Genomic DNA, 25879 nt, shown 5'->3' with positions numbered 1-25879 from the left:
AGAAGGCAGGGCAAATAGTGGTATGTGGCCTATGTGGCCTAGGCAGAAGGTGGCATGATCGTTTCATGATGGGGCATTCACAGGAAGGGAACAGGGAAGGTTACACAATGTAACTGTCTCCTGGGGCTGTGCCATTCAGGGTCTGCAATATGAATCAAACAGACACAGTCTGTTTCTCTATGCAGGAGAAAGGGAGTAGGGATTAGGCGAAGGACTATCTTCAGGCTCAGCCGGCCAGTGGCAGTGGCGCACACCTATGATCCCAGCACTTGAGGGGCTGAGACAGGAGGATTACCATGAGTTCAAGGCCAGCCTGAACTACATAGCGACACATTGTCCCAAAGGAAAAAAAAATCACTCCTCTTGGTCTGGGTCTGAACTCAGTGAGCAGTTACTACCCACAGTTAACTTGCAGTGAACATTTTCTAGGAACCGGCTCAGCACCAAGGGATTTCCATGATATGCTATTACACACACAATACTATCAAGATTTTTTTTCCCCTCATTTTACAAATGTAAAACCTGAGCATGAGAGAGATTCATGCAGTTATTAGTTAATATTTATTAGCGAGCTGGTGACTGCCTTTTGAGAGTTTACCCAGATCCTGGGGCTTCCCCGGTGAGTGCTGCAGGTGTCACAGTGGCTGTCCAGGTGAGCTCAGCGGTGTGACCCCAACCCCTTTCCAGCCAGCTCCTCTTCCCCATTCACAAAGGTGTCAGCGTTACCACCCACAGGTGTCCCCACCCGTCATTCTGAACTCATCCTTCAACCCCCACATCAAACTTGCCACTAAGTCCTGAGGTCCTTCCTCAGGACCTTCTTCCTGTCTTCCCAGCCTACCGTTTCCCCTGCTGGAGCCCACATCAGGTGATCTCATTCCCAACCAAACCCATTCCACAGCTTGCACAACCTGGCTATGGCCTGTCCCATCTCCCCCAGCATTTGATCCCCAAACCCCACAATGTTCATAGGCCTTTGTTCTTGGTTTGGCTGAGGCCTATATAATAATGCCTCTCCTTTTGTGCCCTTGGAGATGGTACATGTCTCAGCTCAAATTCACCTGGTTTCATACACAAATCCTCTCCCTTTGCTGCCACACTGGTTCTGATGAGCTACAGGCCAGGGGCTCCACATCTCTAGTTGTCAGTTCCCTAAGGCAGCTCCTTAGCCCTATGCTCTGAGTTACTGTGGGTTATTCTGATCATTAGCTTCTGTTCTAGCAAAGCAAAATGCCAGTTTCATATTGAAGTGCCCCCAAGTGGCCACAATAAGAAAAGCCATATCTGTTCTGTGGAGTTCTGGGCAGCTTCTCAGAGGAGCTGGACTTGGGAGAGGGATTGTCTGATCCAAGCCCCTAATGAGCACATGCTCTATGTTGGACATCGTGCTCAGCAGTGAGCTTTCACTTAGATCACTTCATCTATTCCTCAGTGGAGACACACAAGGTAGGTATTACTACTGTATATCTATTTCTCCAAAGGAAGCAACCAAGGCTGAGCCATCAGCTGGCTAAGTGTTTGGGTAGGGATAAAAAGGCTTCTTTCTGGTTCCTACTCCAAAGTCCAGCTGAAGGATTGAAGAATGAGTCTGTGCAGCTGGACCGCTGTAATGAGCTCACCAGGGAGAATCCACCTAGTCTGGTGCAAGCAGAGTCCTCCTGGGACCCACTGCACACATCCCAGAGAGCTGTGGAGCCTGTGCAGGAGCACTGGGGACAGTGAGGTAGAAGGTGGAAGTACTCTGTGTTCCTCAAATGCCCTCCCAGCTGGGCTGGCCTCCAGATGCTGATGGACTCCACGAAGAGGGGGCATCCCTATGCTCAGGCCAGGCCCGAGGGCCAGTGGCAGGAAACCTGGGACGGAGCCTTGCTTTTCCCCAGGCAGACTCCTCCTGCTTATTACCCAGACACTTTCCTCTTCGAACCCCAAGCCTCCTGCTGGAGAGCGGTGTCACAACTTAGGGTTTGGGCAGGAGAAGCGGGACCTGGGCAGTTTGGGACATTACCTAGTGCAACCCTTTGTAGCTTGTGTCCTTCTCCACCCAGACACCCCTTGTCGGGGCTGGTGAGGGTCAGTCTTCTGCTCCTTCTGGGGAAGTTTGGTAAAAGCAGCATGACACATAAAGCGTAATGTAAACTGGATGCCTCTGAGAGTGAAACTCAGAGTTGCTAGGACAGGGCTACCAACAAAAGTGAGGGCAGTGATGATCCTGGCCAAGGGGTGTCAGCTTCAGCACGGGGGAGTCCATGACCCCAGAAGGAGACAGAGTCCATCTAGGTTGACTAGGCAGGTGGAAGAGAGAACCCTGAATGCAGTGCCTTGGGCTGGTGGCTCCCACCTTCTCCACCCACATTCGATGTCCCTTGCTCCTGCCAGGCTTTGCAGGTGTTTCCCTTGCTCCTTCATGCTTCCACAGCGCTGTGACCACGTCTCTCAGTGTTCTCCAGGAGGGCAGGGACCTTTGTTTTGTTCCCTGCTATGTCCCCAAAGCGGGTAAAGGCTGGATGTTCATTTTTGGAATGTATGACCTTATGCATAAATCCAACAATCACTTTCCTAGTTAGGTACTACATACAAATGTACCAATAAAAATAAAGATTTTTAAAAGATTAAAAATATATTAATAAAAAACTCATTTTCCTGGCATTAATGATCTATACACTGATCTATCGCCTACTGCTCAGCTGGCTGGCGACCCTCCCCAGGGCAGGGTGGCGAAGCTCACCTGTGTGACTCCACCGCAACACCAGGCCTTGCCAGAGCACATGCTCCACCAGCCTTCTGCAGAGGCAGGGGCAAAGCAGCCTGGAGCCCTCGGCTGCGCTGCGCCTGCGCCCTTCCGGGTCGCCCTTGCCCTCCGCCCACACGAGGGCCACCGTGGGCCTGGCTGAGTATCCGGCACAGGGCTTCCTGAGGGCCCGTCCCCCAAGCTCTGCCACTTTCTGGAAGCCAATAGGTTTCAAGGGTAGGAGAGGAGCTGGGACTGCTCTGCTTGTGCCTTGTGAAGATGGACGGCGACAGCGATTCGACTGGGGAAGACGAGGGCCTTCGGGCAGCTTATGTAGGCTTGGAGACCACCTGAGCGAAGAAGCCTGGGATCAGCCCAGAACAGATGGTGAGGGCGGGTCAGTGAAGGGGTGGAGAAGGCCGCGCCTAGGCGCGGAACTGCCGCAGGGCCTGGCAGGAGGCCTCGAGCTAGGGAGGACCCGACCCCCCCACCAAGCCCTCATCACGCCCCCAGCGTTTGAGCCAGCCTTCCGCTCCCGCTAACTCGGCGCTTTCGGACCCGGAAGTTGCGTCATAGGCGCTCGTCATGGGGCGGGAGTCAGCTGAGCAGCCAGGGCGAGGTTAGGATCACCTGGGATCCGCTCAAGAAATCCAGTGCTCTCTTAGGGGGTTGGGAGAGTAGGGTGCCAGACGGCACCCGATTCGGGAGAGGGCTCAGCGATCTTCTTGCTCTATAAGGCGCGAGAGAGAAGCGGCGGCGGGTTTCCAGGGTCTGTCTGAGGCTGGGGAGTTGTAGCTTCCGATCAGGCCGACGGGGCCTGAGGGGAGCCCTCCTGTGATCCCCGGGCCCCGAAGGAAGAGCCTAGAGGCTAAGCACCATGGCATCCATCCTGGACGAGTACGAGGACTCGCTGTCCCGCTCGGCCGTCTTGCAGCCGGGCTGCCCTAGCGTGGCCATCCCCCACTCGGGTAAGGCTCTCCTAGTACCTGAGAGGGAGGTACGGGAAGGGCGGCGCCACGAGCTCGCAGTCACATCCAGGACGTGTAGTCCAGACCCAAGCCTCTCCTCAGCCTGTCTTGGTCCACAGCTGGCGGAGGGTCGAAGTTTGAAAGCGCTCCAGGAGCAGCCGCTTGATCTAGGCCCTGACACTAGAGTTCTTTCTGAAGAGGGAACTGGGGCTCAGATTAGGAAGTGCTTTCCTACAGGGCTGCAGTTAGGCCCTTGAGATAACTGAAATAGACTCCGGGGTTCTCCTGATAGGTTCGATGCTGTCCCACCAGACCCCTTCCTTTCGTTTGGGAGGGAGGAAATGGGTAAAGAAACTGGTGGAAGGGCCGGGGACTTGGCTCAGTGTTGCCGCCGCCTGCCTCGCAAGCGCGAGGTCCTGAGTTCAATCCCTGGTACCAAAAAGAAAGACACTGGTGGAAGAGAAATGTAGGGGAAAGAGAGGTGGTCCTAGAAGGGATTTTGTCACTTTCCAAAAATGGAAATGAAGTATTCTTGGCCTGGGCTACAGCTGGGTGTCCCCTGGATTTTAGGGGAAATTTTGTAGAAGGTAGAGCAGAGTTGGCAGAGCCCTGGGATATTTTGAGCAACTGTTTAGAGAGAAAGCAGCTGCCGTACGTTCACACCGGTGAAGGACGGCTCTCCAGGGCTCCCTCTACCTTTAAAGTCTTTTGAAGACTCACTGGGTCTCACGACTGCATGGTCAGAGAGAAGAGAAAATAGAGCTGGAATACTTAAATTGATCTGGGATTGCTGGGCCCAGACCAAATCCCCGCCAGACTCGACCTCCTTCCCCCCATTACCACTGGCAGGAGGTACAGTATGCTGTAACAGCATCTCAAGTCAGCAGTGTGGGAAGGGTCTAAGACTCCTTCAGAGGTGACCAGCAAACTACCTGATTCCAAACTGTTAACCAAGACCCTAGGGGTAGGAATATGGTAGAAACGTGGCAAGTAGTACCACTGCTTTCTTTTTTTTTTTTTTGAGACTGTGTCTTGCTGTGCAGTTCAGGCTGGCCTTAAGCTCGAATTTATGGCGATCCTCCTGCCTCAGCCTCCCGAGTGCTGGGATTACAGGCATGCACACTGCTGTTTCTTGGTGGTTTTTGTTGTTGTTGTTTCTTGGTTTTTTAGTTGCCTCTCCATCCCTTCTGTAGTTTATTTTTTCTTCACGTTTCCCCTGCAGGCTATGTGAATGCCCAGCTGGAGAAGGAAGTACCCATCTTCACAAAGCAGCGGATCGACTTTACACCTGCTGAGCGAATCACCAGTCTTGTAGTGTCTTGCAATCAGCTCTGCCTGACCCTGGGGAAGGATACCCTCCTCCGGTAAGTAGGAGCCAAAAGGTTTAGGAGGAGGGAGTGGAGAGGTATTTGTGACTAACAGCTTACCTGGGCCTTTCTTCCACTCTAGGCAACTGAAGAGGTAGATTTGTAATTTTCAGGAAATAGTCTGTCCCTTCCCAAACAGAACTAATATAGTGTAGTAGTTAAAAATCAGAGGGACATGGATTCAGATCGCAGCTGTGGAGTCTTGAGCAAAGCATCTAATCTCTTTCAGCATGATCCTTCACCTGTGGAGTAGTCATTCCCAGCCCACAAGTTGGTCATATAGAGCACTGGAACTATCTAGAGTCTTGAACTATATCCATTAGAAATGGAAATAATATGTGATAAAGGTGCCAGCAAAATTGTTTATCTGTCTAGAAAACCATCTAGTATAAAATACCTAGGTCTCTGTCTCTCAAAAGTGAATTCTAGCCAGGTGTGGTGGCTCATGCCTGTAATCCCAGTACTGAGGAGGATGAGGCAGGATAATCGCCATGAGTTGGAGGCCAGCCTGGGCTACATAGTGAGTTCAAGGCCAGGCTGAATTACATAGCAAGACTCTGTGCCACCAGGAAGCCCTTACAAATTAATAAGAAGAAATACAATTCAGTAGAAAAAGGAGGGCAAAGAATACAAACAAGTAGTGCACAGAGAGAAACTTTACATTTCCAGTAAACTGACCAGGCATGATAAGACATGCCTGTCATCCCGTCTTCTCTGGAGGAGGCCAGAAGATTGTGTATTTGAAGCTACCCTGGGCAATTTAGTGAGAGCTGTCTCAAAAATTAAAAAAAAAAGAGGGTGGTATGTTAGGGGCATAGTTCAGTGTCCTCTGCATTCAATCCCCATTACAGAAAAAAATATTTCAAAAATAAAGATGATTTTCAAACTCTGAGAAATACAAATTAAAATAACAGACACCCTTTTTTTTGTAACCTATCAGATTGGCAAAAATTAAAAAGTGTTAAACAGTGCTAGTGAAGATGCAAGGAACTAGACTCTCATACATAAAGTTGCCACCATCTTTTGAAAAAGCAATCTTATAGATTAAAAAATATGTCTAACATTGATCCACTTATCCCACTTTGGGGAATATATTCCAGAGAAGGAAAAGTACCTGTTTGCAGGGATATTGACACAAGGGTATTGATTATGATGTTATATGTGATAGGAAAGACTGAACCCAACCCAAATACCCATCAAAAAGGTCACAGTGATTAAATTATGGATCAGCCATAAAATGGAATGTTGTGTAGCTATTAAAACAATGAGTTTAGGCTGGGGATTTAGCTCTGTCCTACTGCCTGCCTTGCAAGCATGTACCAAAAAACAAAACAAAACCAAAACAAACAAGCAATGAATTAGAGCTATATCTATTGACCAAAGGTATATTCGTGAAATACTGTTAATTAACAAAAGCAAATTATAAATTAATCCACATGTATCAGTATAAGGGCATTTTTATAATAGCGGTAGATTTATGAACATGAAAAAAGATGTTAGGATCAGCTTTCTCAGTTGGAAATAATGGGTTTGAAAAGAAAATCATAATTTCTTTTGAGACAGGGTCTAGCTAGGAAGTTCAGGCTGGCCTTGAACTCACTATGTAACCCAAGGTGGCCTAGAACTCATGGTGGTCCTCCTGCCTCAGCCTTCCCAGTACTGGGATTACAGGTGTGTACCACCATGCCTGGCTGCATTGCTTCTGTAGAACAAGTATATACTTTGGAGAAAACTTAAAAAGAAAAATATAACTTAAGTGGGACACCCTTTAAGGTTATTTTGAAGATTAATTGAGATAATGCTACACTGAGCTCTTGGCATGGTACTTGGTATGTAGAAAGTTCTGGGTAACCTTTTTTTTTTTGATAGCAGCGCTCAGGATGGAACCCAGTGCTACCTGCACTACTTCCTATTTTCTATTTTGAGACAGGGAGGGTCTCGTTAAATTGCTAAATTGCCTAAGCTGAGCTTAAACTTGCAATCCTTCTGCCTCAGCTTCAGGCAAGGACAAACCCTACCTGACTTCCCAGCTGCACGGGTAATCTTTTTTTTTTTTGGTACCGGGGATTGAACTGGGGTCCTTGCGCTTGCACAGCAGGCAGCGAAACCACTAAGCTAAATCCCCAGCCCCTGCACTGGTAATCTTTTGAGCACAAGGGAAAGGCTTCTCCTTAGTGACTTCTTAGAATGAGATGAGGGAGTTCTCAGCTGATGGTTTTTTTGTTTTGTGATACTTGGGACGGAGCCCAGGGCCTTTGCACAGAGCTACATCCCTTTCCTCTCTTCCTACTTTTTTTTAAAGTTTGAGACAGGGTCTTGCTAAATCACTAAATTGCCCAGAGGCTGAGCTAAAACTTGCCATCCTCCTGCCTCAGTCCCAAAGAATGCTGGGACTGCGAGGGTGCACCATCATGCCTGGCTAGCTGAGGGTAAGTAGGACCCTGTACAGATTCCAGGCTTCTTTTGGAATTACAGTCAGAATTTTCTGTATATATGTAGATTCAAGGGAAGGGAGATTATGGCTTTTATCAGATTAAAGAGGTCGGTGATCTAGAAAAGGGTCTGCCCTTCTCTACAATGACCCCGTGACTCTTGTCCCTACAGCATCGACTTGGGCAAGGCCAACGAACCCAACCATGTGGAGCTGGGGCGAAAGGATGATTCCAAAGTGCACAAGATGTTCCTGGACCCTACCGGTAATTTGGTGGTGAAGGTTTCGGGAGGGGCTGTGTCTCTGCCTGGGTGAGCGTGATCTGATGGGGAAGGGGTGGGAGGAGGGTTGAGGGTGGGAATAGCAGCTTCCACTCAGGTGCGGTATTCTTCTGCCCACTGTAGGCTCTCATCTGCTGATTGCTCTGAGCAGCACTGAGGTCCTTTACATGAACCGTAATGGACAGAAGGCACGGCCGCTAGCTCGCTGGAAGGGTCAGTTGGTGGAGAGTGTGGGCTGGAACAAGGCACTGGGCACCGAGAACAGTACGGGCCCCATTCTGGTTGGAACTGCCCAAGGCCAGATCTTTGAAGCAGAGCTCTCAGCCAGTGAGGGTGGACTTTTTGGCCCTGCCCCAGATCTCTACTTCCGTCCATTGTACGTGCTGAATGAAGAAGGGGGTTCAGCACCTGTGTGCTCCCTGGAGGTGGAGCGGGGCCCCGATGGGCGTGGCTTTGTTATTGCCACTACTCGCCAGCGCCTCTTCCAGTTCATAGGCCGAGCAGCAGCAGAGGGGGCTGAGGCCCAGGGCTTCTCAGGGCTCTTTGCTGCCTACACAGACCATCCACCCCCATTCCGTGAGTTTCCCAGCAACCTAGGCTACAGTGAGTTGGCTTTCTATGTACCCAAGCTTCGTTCTGCTCCCCGGGCCTTTGCCTGGATGATGGGGGATGGAGTGTTGTATGGTTCATTAGACTGTGGCCGTCCTGACTCCCTCCTGAGCGAAGAGAGAGTCTGGGAGTACCCAGAGGGAGTAGGGCCTGGGGCCAGCCCACCCCTAGCCATCGTCTTGACCCAGTTCCACTTCCTCCTGTTGCTGGCCGACCGGGTGGAGGCTGTGTGCACTCTGACAGGGCAAGTGGTGCTACGGGATCACTTCCTGGAGAAGTTTGGGCCACTCAAACACATGGTGAAGGACTCCTCCACAGGCCAGCTGTGGGCCTACACTGAGAGAGCTGTGTTCCGCTACCACGTGCAGCGTGAGGCCCGGGATGTCTGGCGCACCTACCTGGACATGAACCGCTTCGACTTGGCCAAGGAGTATTGTCGGGAGCGGCCTGACTGCCTGGACACAGTGCTGGCCCGGGAGGCTGATTTCTGCTTCCGTCAGCGTCGATACCTGGAAAGTGCCCACTGCTATGCTCAGACCCAGAGCTACTTTGAGGAGATCGCCCTGAAGTTCTTGGAGGCCCGGCAGGAGGAGGCTCTGGCTGAGTTCCTGCAGCGAAAACTAGGTAGTTTAAAGCCAGGTGAGCGTACCCAGGCCACGCTGCTGACCACCTGGCTGACAGAACTCTATCTGAGCCGGCTTGGGGCTCTGCAGGGTGACCCAGAGGCCCTGAATGTCTACCGGGAGACACGGGAGCGCTTCCGCACCTTTCTCAGCAGCCCTCGCCACAAGGAGTGGCTCTTTGCCAGTCGAGGCTCTATCCATGAGCTGCTTGCCAGTCATGGGGACACGGAGCACATGGTGTACTTTGCCGTGATCATGCAGGACTATGAACGGGTGGTGGCATACCACTGCCAGCATGAGGCCTATGAGGAGGCCTTGGCTGTGCTTGGCCGCCACCGTGACCCCCAGCTCTTCTATAAGTTCTCACCCATCCTCATCCGTCACATCCCCCGCCAGCTGGTAGATGCCTGGATTGAGATGGGCAGCCGGCTGGATGCCCGGCAACTCATCCCTGCCCTGGTGAACTATAGCCAGGGAGGTGAGGCCCAGCAGGTGAGCCAGGCCATCCGCTACATGGAGTTCTGTGTGAATGTGCTTGGGGAGACTGAGCAGGCCATTCACAACTACCTGCTGTCACTGTATGCCCGTGGCCAACCAGCCTCTCTGCTGGCCTACCTAGAGCAGGCTGGTGCCAGCCCGAATCATGTGCATTATGACCTCAAGTATGCACTCCGGCTCTGCGCTGAGCACGGCCACCACCGTGCTTGTGTCCATGTCTACAAGGTACTGGAGCTGTATGAGGAGGCTGTGGACTTGGCTCTGCAGGTAAGGCCTCACCCCTGCCAGCAGAGGGACCTGGAGAGCAGTAGCTTGAGAGACTGAAGGGTTGGGAGGAAGCAGGGCAAAGGTAAAGGGTGCTGACTTCTCTTGCAGGTACTATAATGTAGAGGTTAAGGATACAGACTTGGAAGTCAGGGCTGTATTCTGGCCCTGCCGCTTAACTGAGTTTGTGACCTCGGACTACTTTCTGAACTTTGCTATGTCTCAGATTATTTGGCTTTTTTGGGGGGCAGGGGTTAAGACAGGATCTCCCTATGTAGTTCAGCCTGGCCTTGAAATCACTGTATAGCCCAGAGTGGCCTCAAGCTCACAGTGATCCTCCTGCCTCAGCCTCCCAAATGCTGGGGGGATTACAGGCATGAGCCTGCAGGCCTAGCTTATTTGGCTTTAAAATGGGGGTAATGTTAGAATATTTTTTACCTCATAGGGTTGATTAGTATTATATAAGAAAAGCACGCAGTACAGTGGCCGGTATATACATATTAGAAGACCGGAAATGTGCAGAATTACATTTCTCAAATTATGAAATGTCCTCTACCTTACAGTCACAGGAAATGCTAGTTAACATGCAGATTCCTCCGCCTGAACTCAAGACTTACCAATCAGGATTTACTGAAGCAGAATGTCTGAGGGCAGGACTCAAATATCTGTATTTTGGGGCTGGAGATGTAGCTTAGTGGGAGAGTGCTTGTCTGGCATGCAGGAGGCCCTGGCAGTGACCCCAAGTAGTGACCCCCTCAAAAAAATATTTTGAATATGTTCCAAGGTGATTTTTAAATTCACTAAAGTTGGAACCTTGCCCCATAGTAGCTTTTCCATAGCTGTGACAGGGACAGGCCCATTCCTGACACAGCTTCTGCCTTGACCCTCCTCCCTAGAGTGCTATGAATCCTGCCTGGGCCCTCTCCTTCGGCCCAGGTTGTCCCCGAAGGTGTCTGTCCCCTAGTCTCAGTCTGAGGTGGGGAGGGGCTTGACTCTGACTCCCATGGGTTCCCCACAGGTGGACGTGGACCTGGCTAAGCAGTGTGCAGACTTGCCTGAAGAAGATGAGGAACTGCGCAAGAAACTGTGGCTCAAGATCGCTCGACATGTAGTACAGGAAGAGGAAGATGTGCAGACAGCCATGGCCTGCCTGGCCAGCTGTCCCTTGCTCAAGATTGAGGATGTGCTGCCTTTCTTCCCTGATTTTGTCACGATCGACCATTTCAAGGAGGCAATCTGCAGCTCACTTAAGGCCTATAACCAGCACATTCAGGAGCTGCAGCGGGAGATGGAAGAGGCCACAGCCAGTGCCCAGCGCATCCGGCGCGATTTGCAGGAGCTTCGAGGCCGCTATGGCACTGTGGAACCTCAGGACAAATGTGCTACCTGTGACTTCCCCCTGCTCAACCGCCCTTTTTACCTCTTCCTCTGTGGCCACATGTTCCATGCTGACTGCCTGCTGCAGGCTGTGCGGCCTGGCCTGCCTGCCTATAAACAGGCCCGGCTTGAGGAACTGCAACGAAAGCTGGGGGCTGCACCGCCCCCAGTCAAGGGCTCTGCCCGGGCCAAAGAGGCTGAAGGTGGAGCTGCTACTGGGGGGCCCAGCCGGGAACAGCTCAAGGCTGACCTAGATGAACTGGTGGCTGCTGAGTGCGTGTACTGTGGGGAGCTGATGATCCGCTCCATTGACCGGCCCTTCATTGACCCCCAGCACTACAAGGAGGAGTACCTCAGCTGGCTGTAGGAGGATGTCCTCAAGTGCACAGGCAAGGGGAGCAGCTGCTTGTGCCACTCTGGAAAGGCCACACCTGGTCTGTGCTCAGTCTTGAAGCAGTGTGTGCCCAGTGCAAGTGGGAGTCATTCTGCCAGCCTCCTGCTGTGCTTCAGACCTGCCTTAGACTGCTGTCCCCCAGGCCTTCAGCCCATTCCTACCCCTGTGTCTAACAGCTCCTTTGTCCTTGTCACTTCCCACCCTCACCTTTTGGACTGAGAGTATCCTCCATTCTGTGGCCACTGGACCTACCTCTTCTTCCCAGGGGAAGCTGTCTCCTCTGCCCTGTGCATCCTGGAAGCGGAAAGGCAGCCCTCCCAGGCCTGGGCCCTCCAGGGTTCAGGTGTGAGGAGTCCCTGGGGCTGAGGGCCTCCTGGGGACAGTGGGAATAGTGATCGATGGGGAGCATTAAATTAATTGCTGTGCTGGCAGCTCTGAAATTGATGGCTTGACACTGGTGCCGGGTTGAGCAGGGGGCTGAGTGATCTCTAGGAGGGGTAGGTGCCCCAAGGGGCTGAGGTCTTCCAGCTTTGGCACCCAGCCTGTCACCTGAGACAGGATGAGCTTGCTGGATTCTGCTCACTTCCAGCCGCCATCCTGAATCCAGGGCAGGGGTTGTACCTCCTCCAGCCTGCAGGTGGTGCTACTGCCCACAGAATTTCTCAGGTCTTTTTTTTTTTTTTTTTTTTTGGTACGAGAGATCCAACTCGGGACCTTGTGCTTCGCTTGCAAGTCCGGTGGCAGAACCAGTGAGCTAAATCCCTGGCTTAGGTCACTCTTACTTGTGCCTCCTCAGCTTTTCCCTCCCTGGTTGTCCCAAGAATTTTCTGGATGTCTGCTGCCTAGCCAAGATTCTGAGCACCTCATTCTTCCTTCCACTGGCCCTTACAAGTGCTAGATTTTGCTTGACCCTCTGCCAACTTGTATCTCAGCCTTCCTGGCTTTACCTGGCTTTGCTGTGGCTATTGCCTCTATTCATGCCATTTGGCAGATTTGTTTTCTCACCTTGCTCCCATGACCTGCTCCTCCCCTCAGATTACACTCCTATAGTTGGCTCTGGAGCTGAGTCCTCGGGAGCCCTGGAGTGGGGCCTCCCATGACAGCAGCCACATACCCTTTGCCCTGACAGGTGTTCATGGTGCACTGCGCAGCCTGATGGGTGTGATTTACCAGCTGGCCCAGACTGGGGGGAAAAAAAAGTTCCTTTAATCAGGCTGGGGTCAGGCTCACCTGGTTAATAAATATCCCCGTCTCTTCCCCCAACTTAATCTTCTGCTAGAAATGTTATCTTCTATAGTCCTGGTTGGGTCTTTCCCTGCCGAATTCCCTAGAACAACAGGATCTCTTCACAGCTTCTGCCAACCTAGGTTAAAAGCTGCCTGGCTGCCCTGACTCCCCTCTTTCCCCTGGGGCAAGAGAAGGAGCAAATGGAGGAGAGGGGTCCCATGGGTGGGTAGAGCATCCTAATCTCTGCTGTTGCAGGGTTTGGGACCCCTGCTCCCTTTCTCTTTCCATTTGGCCTAAGACACCTAGATATAACTTGGAGGGTTCGGGGGTCTCGCCCCCAGTCAGTACTGGTATAAAACCTTGGTCTATCAGTTGTGTGGTTGTCGGCTTAGCTAAAACAGCTCAGGGCTTCTCTTTACACATAATGGGTGCCTAATACATGTTAGACAAATGCTGCTCTATTGCTCCCTGCTCCCAGAGGGCTTGGCCAAAGCAGCCTCGGATGCCCCTTCCCCTTTTTGCTTCTGAGCCAGCCCATCTGGTCCTAGGCTGCTTCCTCTTTCCTGGGAAAAGGCCCCAGGCTTCTCTGGCACTGACAGAATGGGGTTCCGGTGAGTCAGGGCAACGGGAAGCCACAGCTTTTAGATCCCTGGAAACCAAGCAAGGTCTGGAAAGGACAGCAGAAGACTTCGGGGCTTTGGCCTTCAGCCTGGGGGAGGGTCAGAGCGGAGGGGAGCAGCTGCGTGGGCAGAGGCCAAGATGAATGAGCTGCTCCCGGAGCGGTCACTGGAAACAGGAGGCGTGGCCACAAGCAGTGACGCCGGGGCCAGGGCAGGAGGTCTGTAAACAAGGAAGCCACCTGGGGGAGATGCTGGGCGGCCACTGGTCCTGGGGAGCAGGTGCTTCCTGAGTCCCGCCCTTGAGAGGGCCCGGGGGGCCGCCCTGCCCAGTCGGCCACGGGCACAAGGGGGCGCTGTCTACTGGCGTCCAGAACCTTTGCTGCTGGGGGAGTGGCCGCCGGAGGGTGTGCCTGCCTGGAGTGCCCCCCCACCCCCGCCGCCGAGTGGCCAAGGGCACCAGTCCTGACAGGGCTCGAGGCTCAGCCTGGCAGCCTGGGTGTGAGCTCATTTCCCTCGGGACCACCGCTCTCGGGTTCTTGCCCTTCCCCCCCAAGGCTCGGGGCGCAGGCCAGGACCTGGCACCCCTCGCCTTGGTTGGAGGGGCCCCGAGGCCGTACTTGGCGCCAGGGAAACAAAAGGTTAGGGACCCAGAGGGAGTTATCGGGCCCAGCACCAGCGGGCGGGGGAGAGGCTCCGAGGGGGCGCGCATCTCCGTCCCCTGGCTCTATCGATTCTTCGAGACACTTTCACAGGCGGAAATTCCCAGAGGTCAGAGGAGGGAAACAGTTAATTCCTTTTATTCAATGGGTCCCCCTACACGACTCCCCCCAGCTTCCTCCCTCCACTTCCCGCCCCCCCGTGTGAACAGGAAGTGGAAAGGAAAAGGCTCTGAGCAGAGCAGCTGGGAGCAGGAGGCAGGGAGTGGGCGGCAGGCTTGGTGCCAGCCGGGCCCCTCTTGTTGCTTGCTGGAGGGCCTGGTGGACTGTGGCCTGGGAGGGAACCTGCAGCCTTGCTGGCCAGTGGCATCCAAACTGAAACAGCCCAGCATCCAAGCCACCTTTCCCCAAACTTTCCAGCCCAGAAGCTGTAGCTGTGAGCATGCAAGGCACCCTCTGCCCGTGCTCCAGCTGCCCTGGCCACCTCAACCGAACCCCCACCACCAGGCTGGGCATCAGGACTGGCAGGCAGCTCTTCAGGCAGCCGCCAGTCCTGGCACTGGCTCCACCACTTGGCCCCTTGGCCCTGCCAGTCCTTTGAAGCTCATGCAATGCTTCCTGTTTGGGGAGGGCAATGCCAAGGCCCCTCCCCCACTATTGTTCTGTAGAGACCATAGGTCCATCTGTTGCCCCGTGGTGGGGCCCCTAGGCAGTGCCACACGGGACCAGCACCACAAAGGACCCTGCTGGCAGCTTTGCTTATGTGGGGCGAGGCTGGGCCCTGCAGCAGGTTGAGGGTGAATGGTGGTCAGTCTTGGGGGACAGAGGGATAGAAGGAGTATGCTGGGTAGTTCAGTGCTTGGCTTGGGCAACCCTTCACCTGGAGGATGGAGGTGATGCTATCCAGGACAGCATCTCATGACCATGTTCCAAAAAGGAAAACTAAGGCAGAGTAGCAAATTTTGGCCTACATTGGCCAATAAAGGGGCACAAAGGGGGCCGGGGATTTACCTCAGTGGTTCCAGTGCCTGCCTTGCAAGCACAAGGTCATGAGTTCGATCCCTGGTACCAAAAAAGGGAGACAAAGTAGAGTTTTCCTTACAAGGGGATTGGTCCCTGGCTCTGAATGCTCAGGATTGGTGCTTTTTTCTTCCCAGGGCAGCTCTGCCTTTGAAGTAATTTTTTTTTGTTTGCTTTTTTTGGGGAGAGGGTACCGGGGATCAAACTCAGGACCTTGCACTTGCAAGGCAGATGAGGTGCCAGATGAGCTAAATCCCTGGTCCTGAAGTAATTTTTTTAAGCCGTGTTAGGGGTTGAAACCAAAGCCTTTGTACTGAGCTGTATCCCAGTCCCCACCCCCTTTTTACAAATTTTATTTACAAGGTTATTAAGTTTTTAAGTTGCCCAGGCTGGGCTCAAACTTGTGATGGTCCTGCCTCCAGCTCCTGCTGGCAACTAGAAGCTGATGTCATGAGGGCAAGATGGGTTAGAAAACAGGGAAAGGAGCATTTGTCTGGCCCCAGGAGGATGGGTACTGTTCTTCGTTCCCAGGCTGCTGTGGCCAAAGTTCTGTTTGTGTTTCCCAGGTGCAGAGGCAGGTGCTATATATCTTTGCAGCTCACCCTCCCTGCTGTGGCCCAGTCTCACAGCCCTAAAGCACAACCTGCTTCTTCCCTTGCTTCTCCAGAAGGCCAGAGTCCAGACATAAGCCACCCCACTTCCCTCACCAGATCCTCTAGCTTTTTTCCTCAACCCAGGACCTGAACTGCTCCGGGCTCCCAGATGGCCAGAGCTGCAGAGATCTCAGAGACCATGGAATGTTGTGGCACCCTGTTCAAATAGAAACTTTCTTAGATGTCCCACCTTGGATTTAATATGCTGAGCATATCTGGTGAAAGCTAGGCTGAATGGGCTACACCCAGCCCTGTTCATCAGCTTGTCTCTTCCTCCCCACCCCAATCTCTATGGGATGCCAGGGTGCCTGGGAACCCCATTTGGAAACCACGCAGCTGCCACGTCTGCCACATTTTCACAGACACTGAATCTAAGAGAAGTTGGAGCCTGTCCCTTCTCCATGAGATTTGGCAGCAACTGGGAGTGATCCCATCCTCATGGTGGGGTAAACTTGTCCTAGGGGCCCTTCCTGATGCTCGTTTTCCACCTTCAGCCAAGATGGCAGAGCTGACTCTGGAAAGACCAAAGGCAGATCTTTGCCCTTTCCTGTATCAGCCATCACCACCAGGCTAACCATGCCCCACAGAACCTCAGCTTCTAGTGGGAATAAACAGCAGACCTTGTGGAGCACTCATAAATAGCTTCACCAAGAACCACACAGTACATTTGGAAACTGAGCCCAGGCCACTGGTTTCTCTTCCCTAACCCTGAACCTCGCCCTCCAGGCCTGCACCCTTGTAAGCACCACAGCAGCTCTTGGCTCACAAACCCTCTCACCTCTCCAGGAATCAGAGTGGAATTGGAGGAAGAGGATTATTGAAGAAGAGTTTTCTGGGTTTTGGCAGAGTGGTGACTTCAGGGAACAGGGACTCTGGATGGGAACATAGCCACTGAGGTGGGTGGAGTGCTCCCTTGGGGACGTGGCCCTGCTTTCCTGCATCCCAAATTCAGATGGCTAATAGGACAGGCTGAAGGGGCTGAACAGACCTCACTCTGGCCACTGAGCAGCCCTGGCCCCTCTGCCAGCCTGCCCTAGGGGTCCAGCCCAGAGCTTGCACAACAGCCTGGCTGGCTGGCACTCCCCTGAGAGCTTCAGGAAGTCCCCCTTGTCCCCCCTTGACCTTTGACCCCCTTGAGCCGAGGGCAGGCAAATTCCAGGCAGATGTCCTCTATTTTACCTTCTGTTCCTGGCCATCTCCCTAAAGGCTGGAACTCGGAGACACCACCAGTCCCCCCGTTACCACTTGTCCTTCTGCATGCTCTCTCGAGTGGACCCACTGGAGACTCCATTGGGGCGACTGCCGGCATGAGCCAGGAGGATCCGTGACCACAGCCAGCAGGACGCTGGGATGTGACTCTAAGGGGCCCATGCCTCGAAGGATCACACACACACAAGAGCTCCTCATCCCAGGCATCCTGCCCAACGCTGTCTGGGTCCCAAACCCCAATAAACAAGGCAGAAACAACTGGCAGAGCCTCCCTCCTTGAGTCCTCTGAACAGTCAGAGTCTCTCAATACTGTTCCTCATTAAACCGTGCTGTACCTCATGGCGCTGTTTCACAATCAAATAATTCCCTTTGGTTTTCTGGTGGAATTTTTGCTTTTATTTTTTAGGGTTTCTTGACTTTTTTTTAAGCAATCAGTCTAAATTTGTCATCGCACATCCCCCATTTCCGCCCCTCCGGGCCTCCTTTTCATCCCCTGGAATCTGGAAACCATATGTGTGGGCAGAAACCCCCCAGCATCCCCCACCGCACCCTGGCCGGCGCAGCATCCACAGGCCCAGCCTTGCTCACTGGGGAGGAGGCCGCGGTCCAGGCTGGGACTGGGAAGGGAGTTTCTCCTTGGGCCTTCCCTGTGTGAGCCATGGAGAGCCCATGTGGTCTAGTGGTTAGAACCAGAACACGTGGGTCTGTCCCCAGAGAGCTCATTAACTAAAGCCAGAGGCCTGGAAAAGTCCCTCTGGCACATAAGGGACTCAGTTTCCCTACCTGTTTAGCTTCACCGGCTATAGCATTTCCTACCTGCCTGGGTAGAGTTTTTGATCCAAAATTTATGTTCTCAGTTACAAGCTTTGTGACCTCGATAAGTGGCCTAATCTTTCTGAACCTTAATTTCCTCATCTATAAATTAGAGGCTTTTATTGTACCCACCATCTGATTAAATAAGAAAACATTTGCAAGGGCCCGGCCAGCTCAATGAACAGTCCTAGTTGTTGTTAACAAGAGTAGAAAGTGTGATGAGGAGGGAGGGTACTCTCACTGGGCCTGTCTGTCCTACCTCTCCTGCTAGGCTGCTCTGCTTGGCCTTCTCTGGGTCTCCACCAGCCCTACAGGGGCAAGGATGCAGTCCCAGTCCTGTGATCAGGACTGAGGCCCTGGTGCTCAGTCCCTGTCTCCATGACCACCCCAACCCCGCCCCCCTTCTTCCTTCCTCCAGAGCTTTCTGTTTACTATAAACAGCTGCCCCAGCTCTGCCCTGGCTGATCTTTCCTAGGTTCAGCCAGACCCTCTCTGAATTGGGGCCTGGCTTGGTGTGTGAAGGTCCATGCACAGTGTCCTGGACTTTGCAAAGTCTTGGTCATGCTCTGCTTTGCCACCTTAACTAGTGGGAGGGGTGGGGGGAAGGAGGGGCTGGTCACTTCAGACCAGGGCGACCAGGGCCTCAGAGACAAGGAGCAGATGGAGCATAATTGAGGAGGACCACACCAAGGGCACCAATGGAAAGAGCTCTGGTTTGGCCTTAGGTTGACCTGCATCCAAGCCCTGCTGTAGATTTGCTTACCATGTGACCTCAGGCTGGTAATTTAACTTCTTTGAGCTTCACTTTGTTTACTGATTTGTAAAATGCAGGTCCTAACACCTCCCTTCAGAGGGCTAGTTGGCATGCAGGTTGGTGATAATGTATATAAAACCTCTTGGCACAGGTGCTAGCCTACCATGACCATAATGGTGGCTAGATTTATTATTTCACTTGTATGAGTCCCCACCTGTTTCTTGACCTAGCACGCTCCACTCACACAAGCCTACACACATGCACAGAGCTCACATGAGTGTGTCCACAGCAAACACACATCCAATAGAAAACATCAGAGGCCCAGGAGACGCCACAAGGGTGGAGAGAGAATCTAGCTGTTTGTTAAACCTGGTAGCTGGGCCTGAGTGGGCTAACAGTGGACCTGGGCTGTGGTATGTATCATCATGACTTCCTCCCTGTCCCTCCACTTGGTGTCTGGGTTACAGACACAGTTGATCTCAGGGCAGGAATACAGGGAGTGCAGGTACAGCACCTCTTTCCTGTGGGTCATGGTTTCAGGGCAGGATGGTCTGGGAGGAGAGGCTCCTAGCTCCCAGCTCCCCACAGGCCCACATTGGCTCCTTTGACTCTCCAGCTGCCATGGGAGTGTGGGCCAACTAGGGGAGCCTTGTGGGCTAAGATTCAGAGTGGCCATTCCTCTAACCACTAGGCCTACCCAGCAGCTGTGGGGCAGAACCTGGGGTTAGGCAGGGGCATTCAACGATTTGACTCATTCCCCACAGGCCCATGAGTAAGTATGGCTCTGGATTTCCAGACCCTAACCCCTCCTGGAGATGCCCGTTGGGGTCTTCCAGGGCTGGGTCCCTGTGGGTCCCAGGTACACCTCTGGGGTTCCCTCTGGAGTGGAAGTAGCAACTAGAGGGGGCTAGCTGACTCTGCTGCCCCTAATCCCTCAAGCACATGGGTCCAGCTGCTGTTGCTGTGCTGGGGTGAGGGTGCCTGAGAAAGGAGAGGAGCCCCTAGTAGTGAAGTCAGCCCTGTTCCAGCGTGGAAATCCCCCACTTCTTACCTTGGCCGCTTGAGGGAACAGCCTCCGGGCAGAGGGCCGCCTCCCGCCAGGGACTTTTCTCCTGGGGATGACACAAAATGCAGGGTAGTTAGGGGACCCAGGCTGGCCAGTGCTGCTCTTCAGTCAGCCTGGGGGCCAGGAACGTTTCCCCTTCACTCAGGACTGCCTAGTCCCTTGCAGGGAGCACGGCCTAAAGGGAGCCATGGAAAAGGGAGGGCACAGGGACCAGGGTGGTTCTGCACCCACAGCTTGTTGGCCAGTCCCCCAAATTCCCTTCCTCACCCTGGCACCCAGTCTGAAAGGGGCTCCTGGTAGCTTCTGATGCTGCCTTCCAGGAGAATATCCCCAAACTCCCTTCCTCCCTTCCCTACCTTCTTCCCTTATTCTTTCCTTCCCTCCTTCCTTTCTCCTTTTCTTCTCTCTCTCTCTCTCTCTCTCTCTCTCTCTCTCTCTCTCTCTCTCTCTCTCTCTCTCTCTCTCTCTCTCTCTCTCCCTCTTTCTCTCTTCTCTCTTTTTCTGTCTTTCATTCAAGATGAGGTCTCATTATATTGCCCAGGTTGGCCTTCAACTCCTAGACTCAAGTGGTGATCTTTCTACCTCAGTTTCCCAAGTGCTTGGACCACAGGCATGCACCACACTGGTGAAGTAAGTTTTTAGATGTTGTCTTGTTTTGTTTGTGTGTTTTTGCAGTGCTGGGGATGGAACCCAGAGCTTCATGAGTGCTAGGCAAGTGCTGTACCACCAAGCTATATCCTCAGACCCTCCAAACTTTTTTGATAAATGTTTATGCAGACAGGGGAAGTTGCTCAGTGGTAGAACACTTGTCAAGCATGCACAAGGCCCAGCTCTGGATTTCAGCCCCAGCACTGAAAAAAAATGTATGCATAGATTGTACCTTATACATACATTTAATATTATTAAAGTTCAACTTTTTTTATAGCTTTAAAAAAGTCTAAGTAGAAATGCTACTCCCCTTCCTCAACAGGCCCTGGCAGAGGCCTTGCTGGCACCTGCACACAGGCCACTTTGGCACCCACCATGGTGATAAGAGTCTCTCTCGGAGGGGCCCATCACCTCTCAGGAGGGTACAGGAGAAGCAGGAGAAGGCCATAACTCCACACTGCAAAGTACAACAACTGAGTCACAGATAGAGCCCTTCTGTTTTTAACTTAAAACTCAGACCTTTTTTTTTGAGACAGGGTCTTGCTATGTAGTCCAGACTGGCCTTGAACTCATTATGTAGCCAAGGCTGGCCTCGAACTCTTGGTGATCTTCCTGCCTCAGCCTTCAGTATGCTACCACGCCCAGTCTTGAAACTCAGTCTTCTTAAGCAAGGGCCTATTGTTTCAGTGGTGTTAACACTGTGGGTCCCTACCCCAGAGGTCCAGGAAGGCTGTTCCTAGCACCACAGCACGCCGATGCAGAAAAGTAGGAGTTTATCAAGAAAGAATGCACAGGCTATGGGTGTGTGCGTGTGTACACACAGAGTATGCCACCCAAACAAAATCTGTTCCCTTTTCTTTTTGGAACAGATTGAATGCAGGACTTTGCTCATGCTAGGCAAGGACTCTACTACTAAACTACATCTCCAGGTCCCATCTTAATTTCATTTTGAGACAAGGTCTTGCTAAGTTGCCCAAGCTGATGTTGAGCTTGCCTCAGCCTCCTAAGTAGCAGGGAACATAGGCATGTGCCACTACGTCTAGCTGTTCACTGACAGCCTCTGCTTTCTGGTTCTCTGACTGTGGAGAGCTCAGGAAGGCTACACAGATGCTGAGATACCTGTCATTAACCCTGCTGATATTGAATTAGACACATCATTATCCCATCTGCATCCTCACAACCTAACTGTTTAGGGTAGGAGAGTCAGGCATCAATATGGCCTTGTTGGAGGAGGGGGACCCAAGGCATGGGGATGCAGGGAATTAAAGTCAGGCTGTTGGCAGAGCAGGTCTTCTGTGTCCTCCCATCTTAGGGGGTCCTTCCTCATGCCACCCTAGACCTGTGGGCCCACCTGACAGTGCAGAATTCTGATGTGGAAGCAGTAGTTCCCACAGCGGGGGTGGGGTTGTTTGCCCTCTCAGCCTCTGCAGTGGCCTAACCCATTGGCAGTGCTAGTATCAGGGAGCTGAGGTTAGGGCCCTGGCTCCAGGTTGCCTGGGCCTGGGAGGGGCGTGGGGGCAGGGCTTCCTCCTTCATTCAAAAGCTCAGCCTTGTGAGGGTGGCAGAGGGGGAGGGTGCAGGGCAGGCTCAACCTCCAACCCTCTCCCCCCTCCCTGACAGCTGTAATCTGCTTGGGAAAATCTCTTCCCCCCCACCACCACCACAGGAAAAAATATTAGTTGTCCCGATAACAAGGAAAACAAAATCCAGCGCAGGGCATCAGAGACTTCCTGAGGCGGGAAACAATGTCGAGGGAGAACTCAGTAGAGAAGGTCTGAGCTGGGAGGCTGAGGGGAGCCCAGAGAGGACACTGGTCCAGTCCTATCCGGCCAGCGGGGGAGGGGGTGACAGATCTAGGAACTTGGAAGAAAGATTTCCCCCCCAAAACCTTGAAGTCTGGGCTGTTGAGCTACATCCGGGAAATGATTCAGGACAGGCTCATGTTCCCCCAGATGGGAGCAGGCCCCTGTGCTCAGGTGGGGTAAGCCCACTTCTCTTCCCACCCCGTCCCCAGGACCCAGGGGTGGGGGCAAGGTGGGAGGGTCCCTTTGGGTACCCCTCCCCCAGGCTTCTCGCCTTGTCTACCCACAGCTGCTCCCTGGGTAACTTTCCACTGGGGGAGGACCTTTTTTTTTTTTTTTTTGAGACAGGGTCTTGCTATATAGTTCAAGCTGGCTTTGAACTCACTATGGAGTCTAGGCTGGCATTGAACTTGCAGTGATCCTCCTGCCTCAGCTTTCTGCTGGGGTCACAGATGTGCAACATGGCACCCAGCTAGGGTCTAGAAAGACACTTGCCCTTTCCCTTGGGGGCATTCACCAACCTGGTCCCTTGGGTGGGTGTGGCCTGGAGCACTCTGGGCCTGGGGAGGGGAGGCTTTGGAGGGTAGGGCCCTGTGCTCCCGGCAGGCAGTACTGGCCCCCCAACCATGGCTGCTCTCTGGGGGCATCCGGGGAGCTTTTGGAAAATGCCAGTGCCTCCTAGGCCTCGCCTCAGACCAGTTCTTCCAGGGATCTCTAGAGAGCTGCTCAGGTGATTCTTGTGTGTGGCCAGAGCTGAGAACTGGTTCATGATCCTGGGCCCTCGGCCTGTCCCTTTCAGCATTGACATCAGAACTGGCCCCTCAGTGTTGGATCAGAACCCATCAGGAGTGCACACCTCCAGAGGTAGCAGCAGAGCGCTCTGCCCCGCTGGAGGGCAGCTGCCTGACCCCTGGCAGGTTCTGGCTTACCCTCCCCCTCTGCTGCTCCTCCTTCTTCCCGGGTAAGGGTGCCTGCAGCCTTTGTTCGCAGCCCACAGGAGTGTGGCCAGAAATTTGCCCATGGTTTAATTACAGCCCGGGAGCCTGGTCACCAGCTGCTCAACCTGCTCAGTATCTGCCCCACACCTTGCAGCCCACCCAGCCACTGTCCCAGGTCAGGCCAGCTTTAAAGGAGGACCTGGTGTCCTTCCCCTCCAGTGCCCTTGGCCCTTGCTGTACACTGGCTCCAAGCAGAGGGGTCAGGGGCTCTGACAGGTGCTGCTGCCAGGCCAAGCCGAATCCTGGGCTTCCATGGTGATGCCTCAAGTCGAGGATTTCTTGGGTCTTTCTTTTTGGCAGTGCTGGGGATTGAACCCAAGTCTCATGCATGCCAGTTGAGCACTCTACCACTGAGCTACACCTCAGCCTCTGGTTTGACTTTGATTGTCTAGAGCATGTACCAGTCACTGGTAGGTGCTGTGGTCATCTATTAAGCCTGTGAGGGACATGCAGAGAAGCAAGTCACAGTCCTGCTCTCAGAGCCCTTCTCAGGACAGAAGGAAAGACTGTAACAAGCTATCACAAAGTATCACAATTGAACTCCCAAAACCTTCCCTGGAACTCCACACTAGCATGGAGTAGGGAATACTGCAACCACTTCATAAATGTTGAATGAATATTTGTTTTGTAATGGACTATAGAATGTCCTTCCCCTGGCATAACAGATAAAGAAAAACATCTCAGGGGTCAGGGACAGGGTGGGGTTCCAATTGCAGCAAATGTTGAAGGGGAAGGGTAGAATGAGCCAGGGCCTGCAGCCTGGCCAAAAAGAACGCATAAGGTTCCTTTTGGCTCCTGGCTAGGCTCTTGGCATCTGAGATAGCTTGCAAGTCCCCGTAGGGTACCAGGCCTCTGGCCAAGCTGTCCCGTTAACCTGGCGGATGAGCAGAGACCCTGAGAGGCAAGGCCACAGAGCAGGCTCTTCCCTCTCCTCCTAAGGGGCCTTCTTGGCCTGGGACTCCGGGGGTCTCCCTTTTCCCTCAGCCCAGCCCCCACCCCATCATAGTGTTTCCCAGACAGGTGTAAGATGCTCTGGACAAGTGGCCACCTGACTAAGGAGAGGGGAAGTCCCTGTGCGTGTCCCTAGGGCTTCTACATCCCAGGGAGAGGTAGCTGGCTCAGAAGCCACAGTCTGCTCCCCACAAGCTTAGGCTGTGACCCTTGGCCTGGGCTGTGGAGAACAGGCCTCAGGAGCTTAGAGGGAGGGGGCCCACAAGGGAGGGGGTCCGGTCCCAGCTGCCTGGCTCTGGGTACTAACAGGCCACGCTGGGGCAGCAGAGATGGGGGGGCACCACCACCTGCTTTTCCTTGTTTTGTTTTCAGGGCACTAATTACTGTGCTGAGCTCTGAGCTGCCTAATGAGGCCGTTTGGATTTCCTGTTGTTCTGGCTTCCCAAGACCCTTAAAGGGCCAGCATTGCACAGCGAGCATGCCCTGGGTAGGACACCAACGGCTCCGGTGGAGTGAGCATGGAGGGACCACCCCAGGCTTGGCCTGTCTTCCAGGGCCAGTGAGGGGTCGTGAGTGAGGAGCAGTGATGACCGAGGGGCTAGCCCAGCTCTCTGCTCCCACACCCTCCACCAGAGCCCACTCAGAGGTGCCTGGGCCTGGTTGCGGAAGCAGGAGCTTCAGAACCCTGTTGCCTGGCCAGGGCTCTAGTGGGGAGGAGAGGGGAGGCAGGGAGGCCAGGGCTGAGGAGGAAAGGCCAGTGATGTCACCAGTGCCCAGACTGTGAGAACCACTGCAGCACCAGGCAGGAGGGAAACGCTGTGACTGTGACGTCCTGTCCTCCATCCGTGCCCCCAGCTGGAAAACAAACACTTGTTGTATGAGTGGCCAGTGCTGCTTCGGAAGAGGCAGGCTGGAGGGGATAAAGACCCAGGAGCCCAAGCTGGGCAAAGGCCTGTGGGCCAGCTGGCCCTGATCAGCTTCCCCGACTGATTGCACACCTTCTGCACCTCAGGGCTGCTTTCGCCTTGAGGGGAGCTGAGCATGGCTGGGGGTTCCTGGGTGCAGGAGGACTGAGAGGGAGGTAAAGGTTCACCGTCCATTTGCCTGAGTGTCCCTCAGATTTGAGGCATAGCGTTGGCACCAGTACTCATCCCAGTACCCCCGGGTTATGCACCTTCTGGGATCCTAGGCAGCCTGGCCTGCAGTGCCCTCCTTCACAGACAGGGTGACGACATTGTTGTTCTTATGTGGGGCCTTCCGTCTAGAGTTCCGGCTCCACTAAATTGTGGGAATGAGGGTCCGCAGGACAAAGCCAGCCTGGTTCCCGCGGCCACCTCAGAATGGACGGAATCCCCATTGTATGTAGAGGCCCTGTGCCCGCCCTCCCTCACCCTGTGCCGGACATGCCAACAAACAGCTCATTGAGCCTGGGGAGGGGCCTGAGAGACAATGCCCCCAGGAGGCTGGGCAGTGAGCTCAGCTGGGGGTGGGGGCTACATGGAGGCTGGAAGGTGATGATCTCAGCCCAGGGAGGGTTGGCCCTTGCAACCAGCTGACCTGAGCCTGGTCTCTTCCCAGGGCTGAGAAGGGCTGACCCTGATGGCCTCACCTTGGCTTCTCCACCCCTGGTCAAGTTGGGAATGGATCAGCGCTTCCCGCGGTGAAACTGCTCCTGCCCCAGGTGCCAACTAGGTGCAGCAGTCTGGCCCATGCAACCCAGCAGAGCTATCCCAGACCCAGGTAGCTGGTGGACCCTTCCTGCGGCTGTACCAGTCCAGCAATCCTCAGTGGGGTCCAGACCGAACCCTCCAAAACTACTAGTCCACACTGACCCTAATAGGACTTTCAAGTCAATAAGAGAATGCATCTCCTGTGACCGGAACCATCTAAGAGCATGGGGAAGTCTGGAGAGGAGGTGAGAG

General features: G+C 53.6%; 1 protein-coding gene across 1 annotated transcript; it reads left to right on the top strand.

Annotated features, from left to right (window-relative positions):
* The first annotated feature begins 3327 nt into the window (after window positions 1–3327).
* On the top strand, window positions 3328–11971 carry Vps18 (VPS18 core subunit of CORVET and HOPS complexes). The gene is made up of 5 exons (XM_004861588.3): window positions 3328–3696; window positions 4919–5060; window positions 7668–7759; window positions 7899–9772; window positions 10788–11971. The coding sequence occupies exons 1-5, from the start codon at window positions 3606–3608 to the stop codon at window positions 11511–11513; spliced, it is 2925 nt and encodes a 974-aa protein (XP_004861645.1). The 5' UTR covers window positions 3328–3605; the 3' UTR covers window positions 11514–11971.
* Window positions 11972–25879: the final 13908 nt, after the last annotated feature.

The sequence above is a fragment of the Heterocephalus glaber genome, unplaced genomic scaffold, assembly GCF_053883595.1.
Source record: "Heterocephalus glaber isolate CG9 unplaced genomic scaffold, H.glaber_assembly_v1.0 deba00000809, whole genome shotgun sequence".
Lineage (NCBI taxonomy): Eukaryota > Metazoa > Chordata > Mammalia > Rodentia > Bathyergidae > Heterocephalus > Heterocephalus glaber.
Note: the sequence above shows the minus strand (reverse complement) of the source record. Positions and strands in the feature narration are given on the sequence as shown.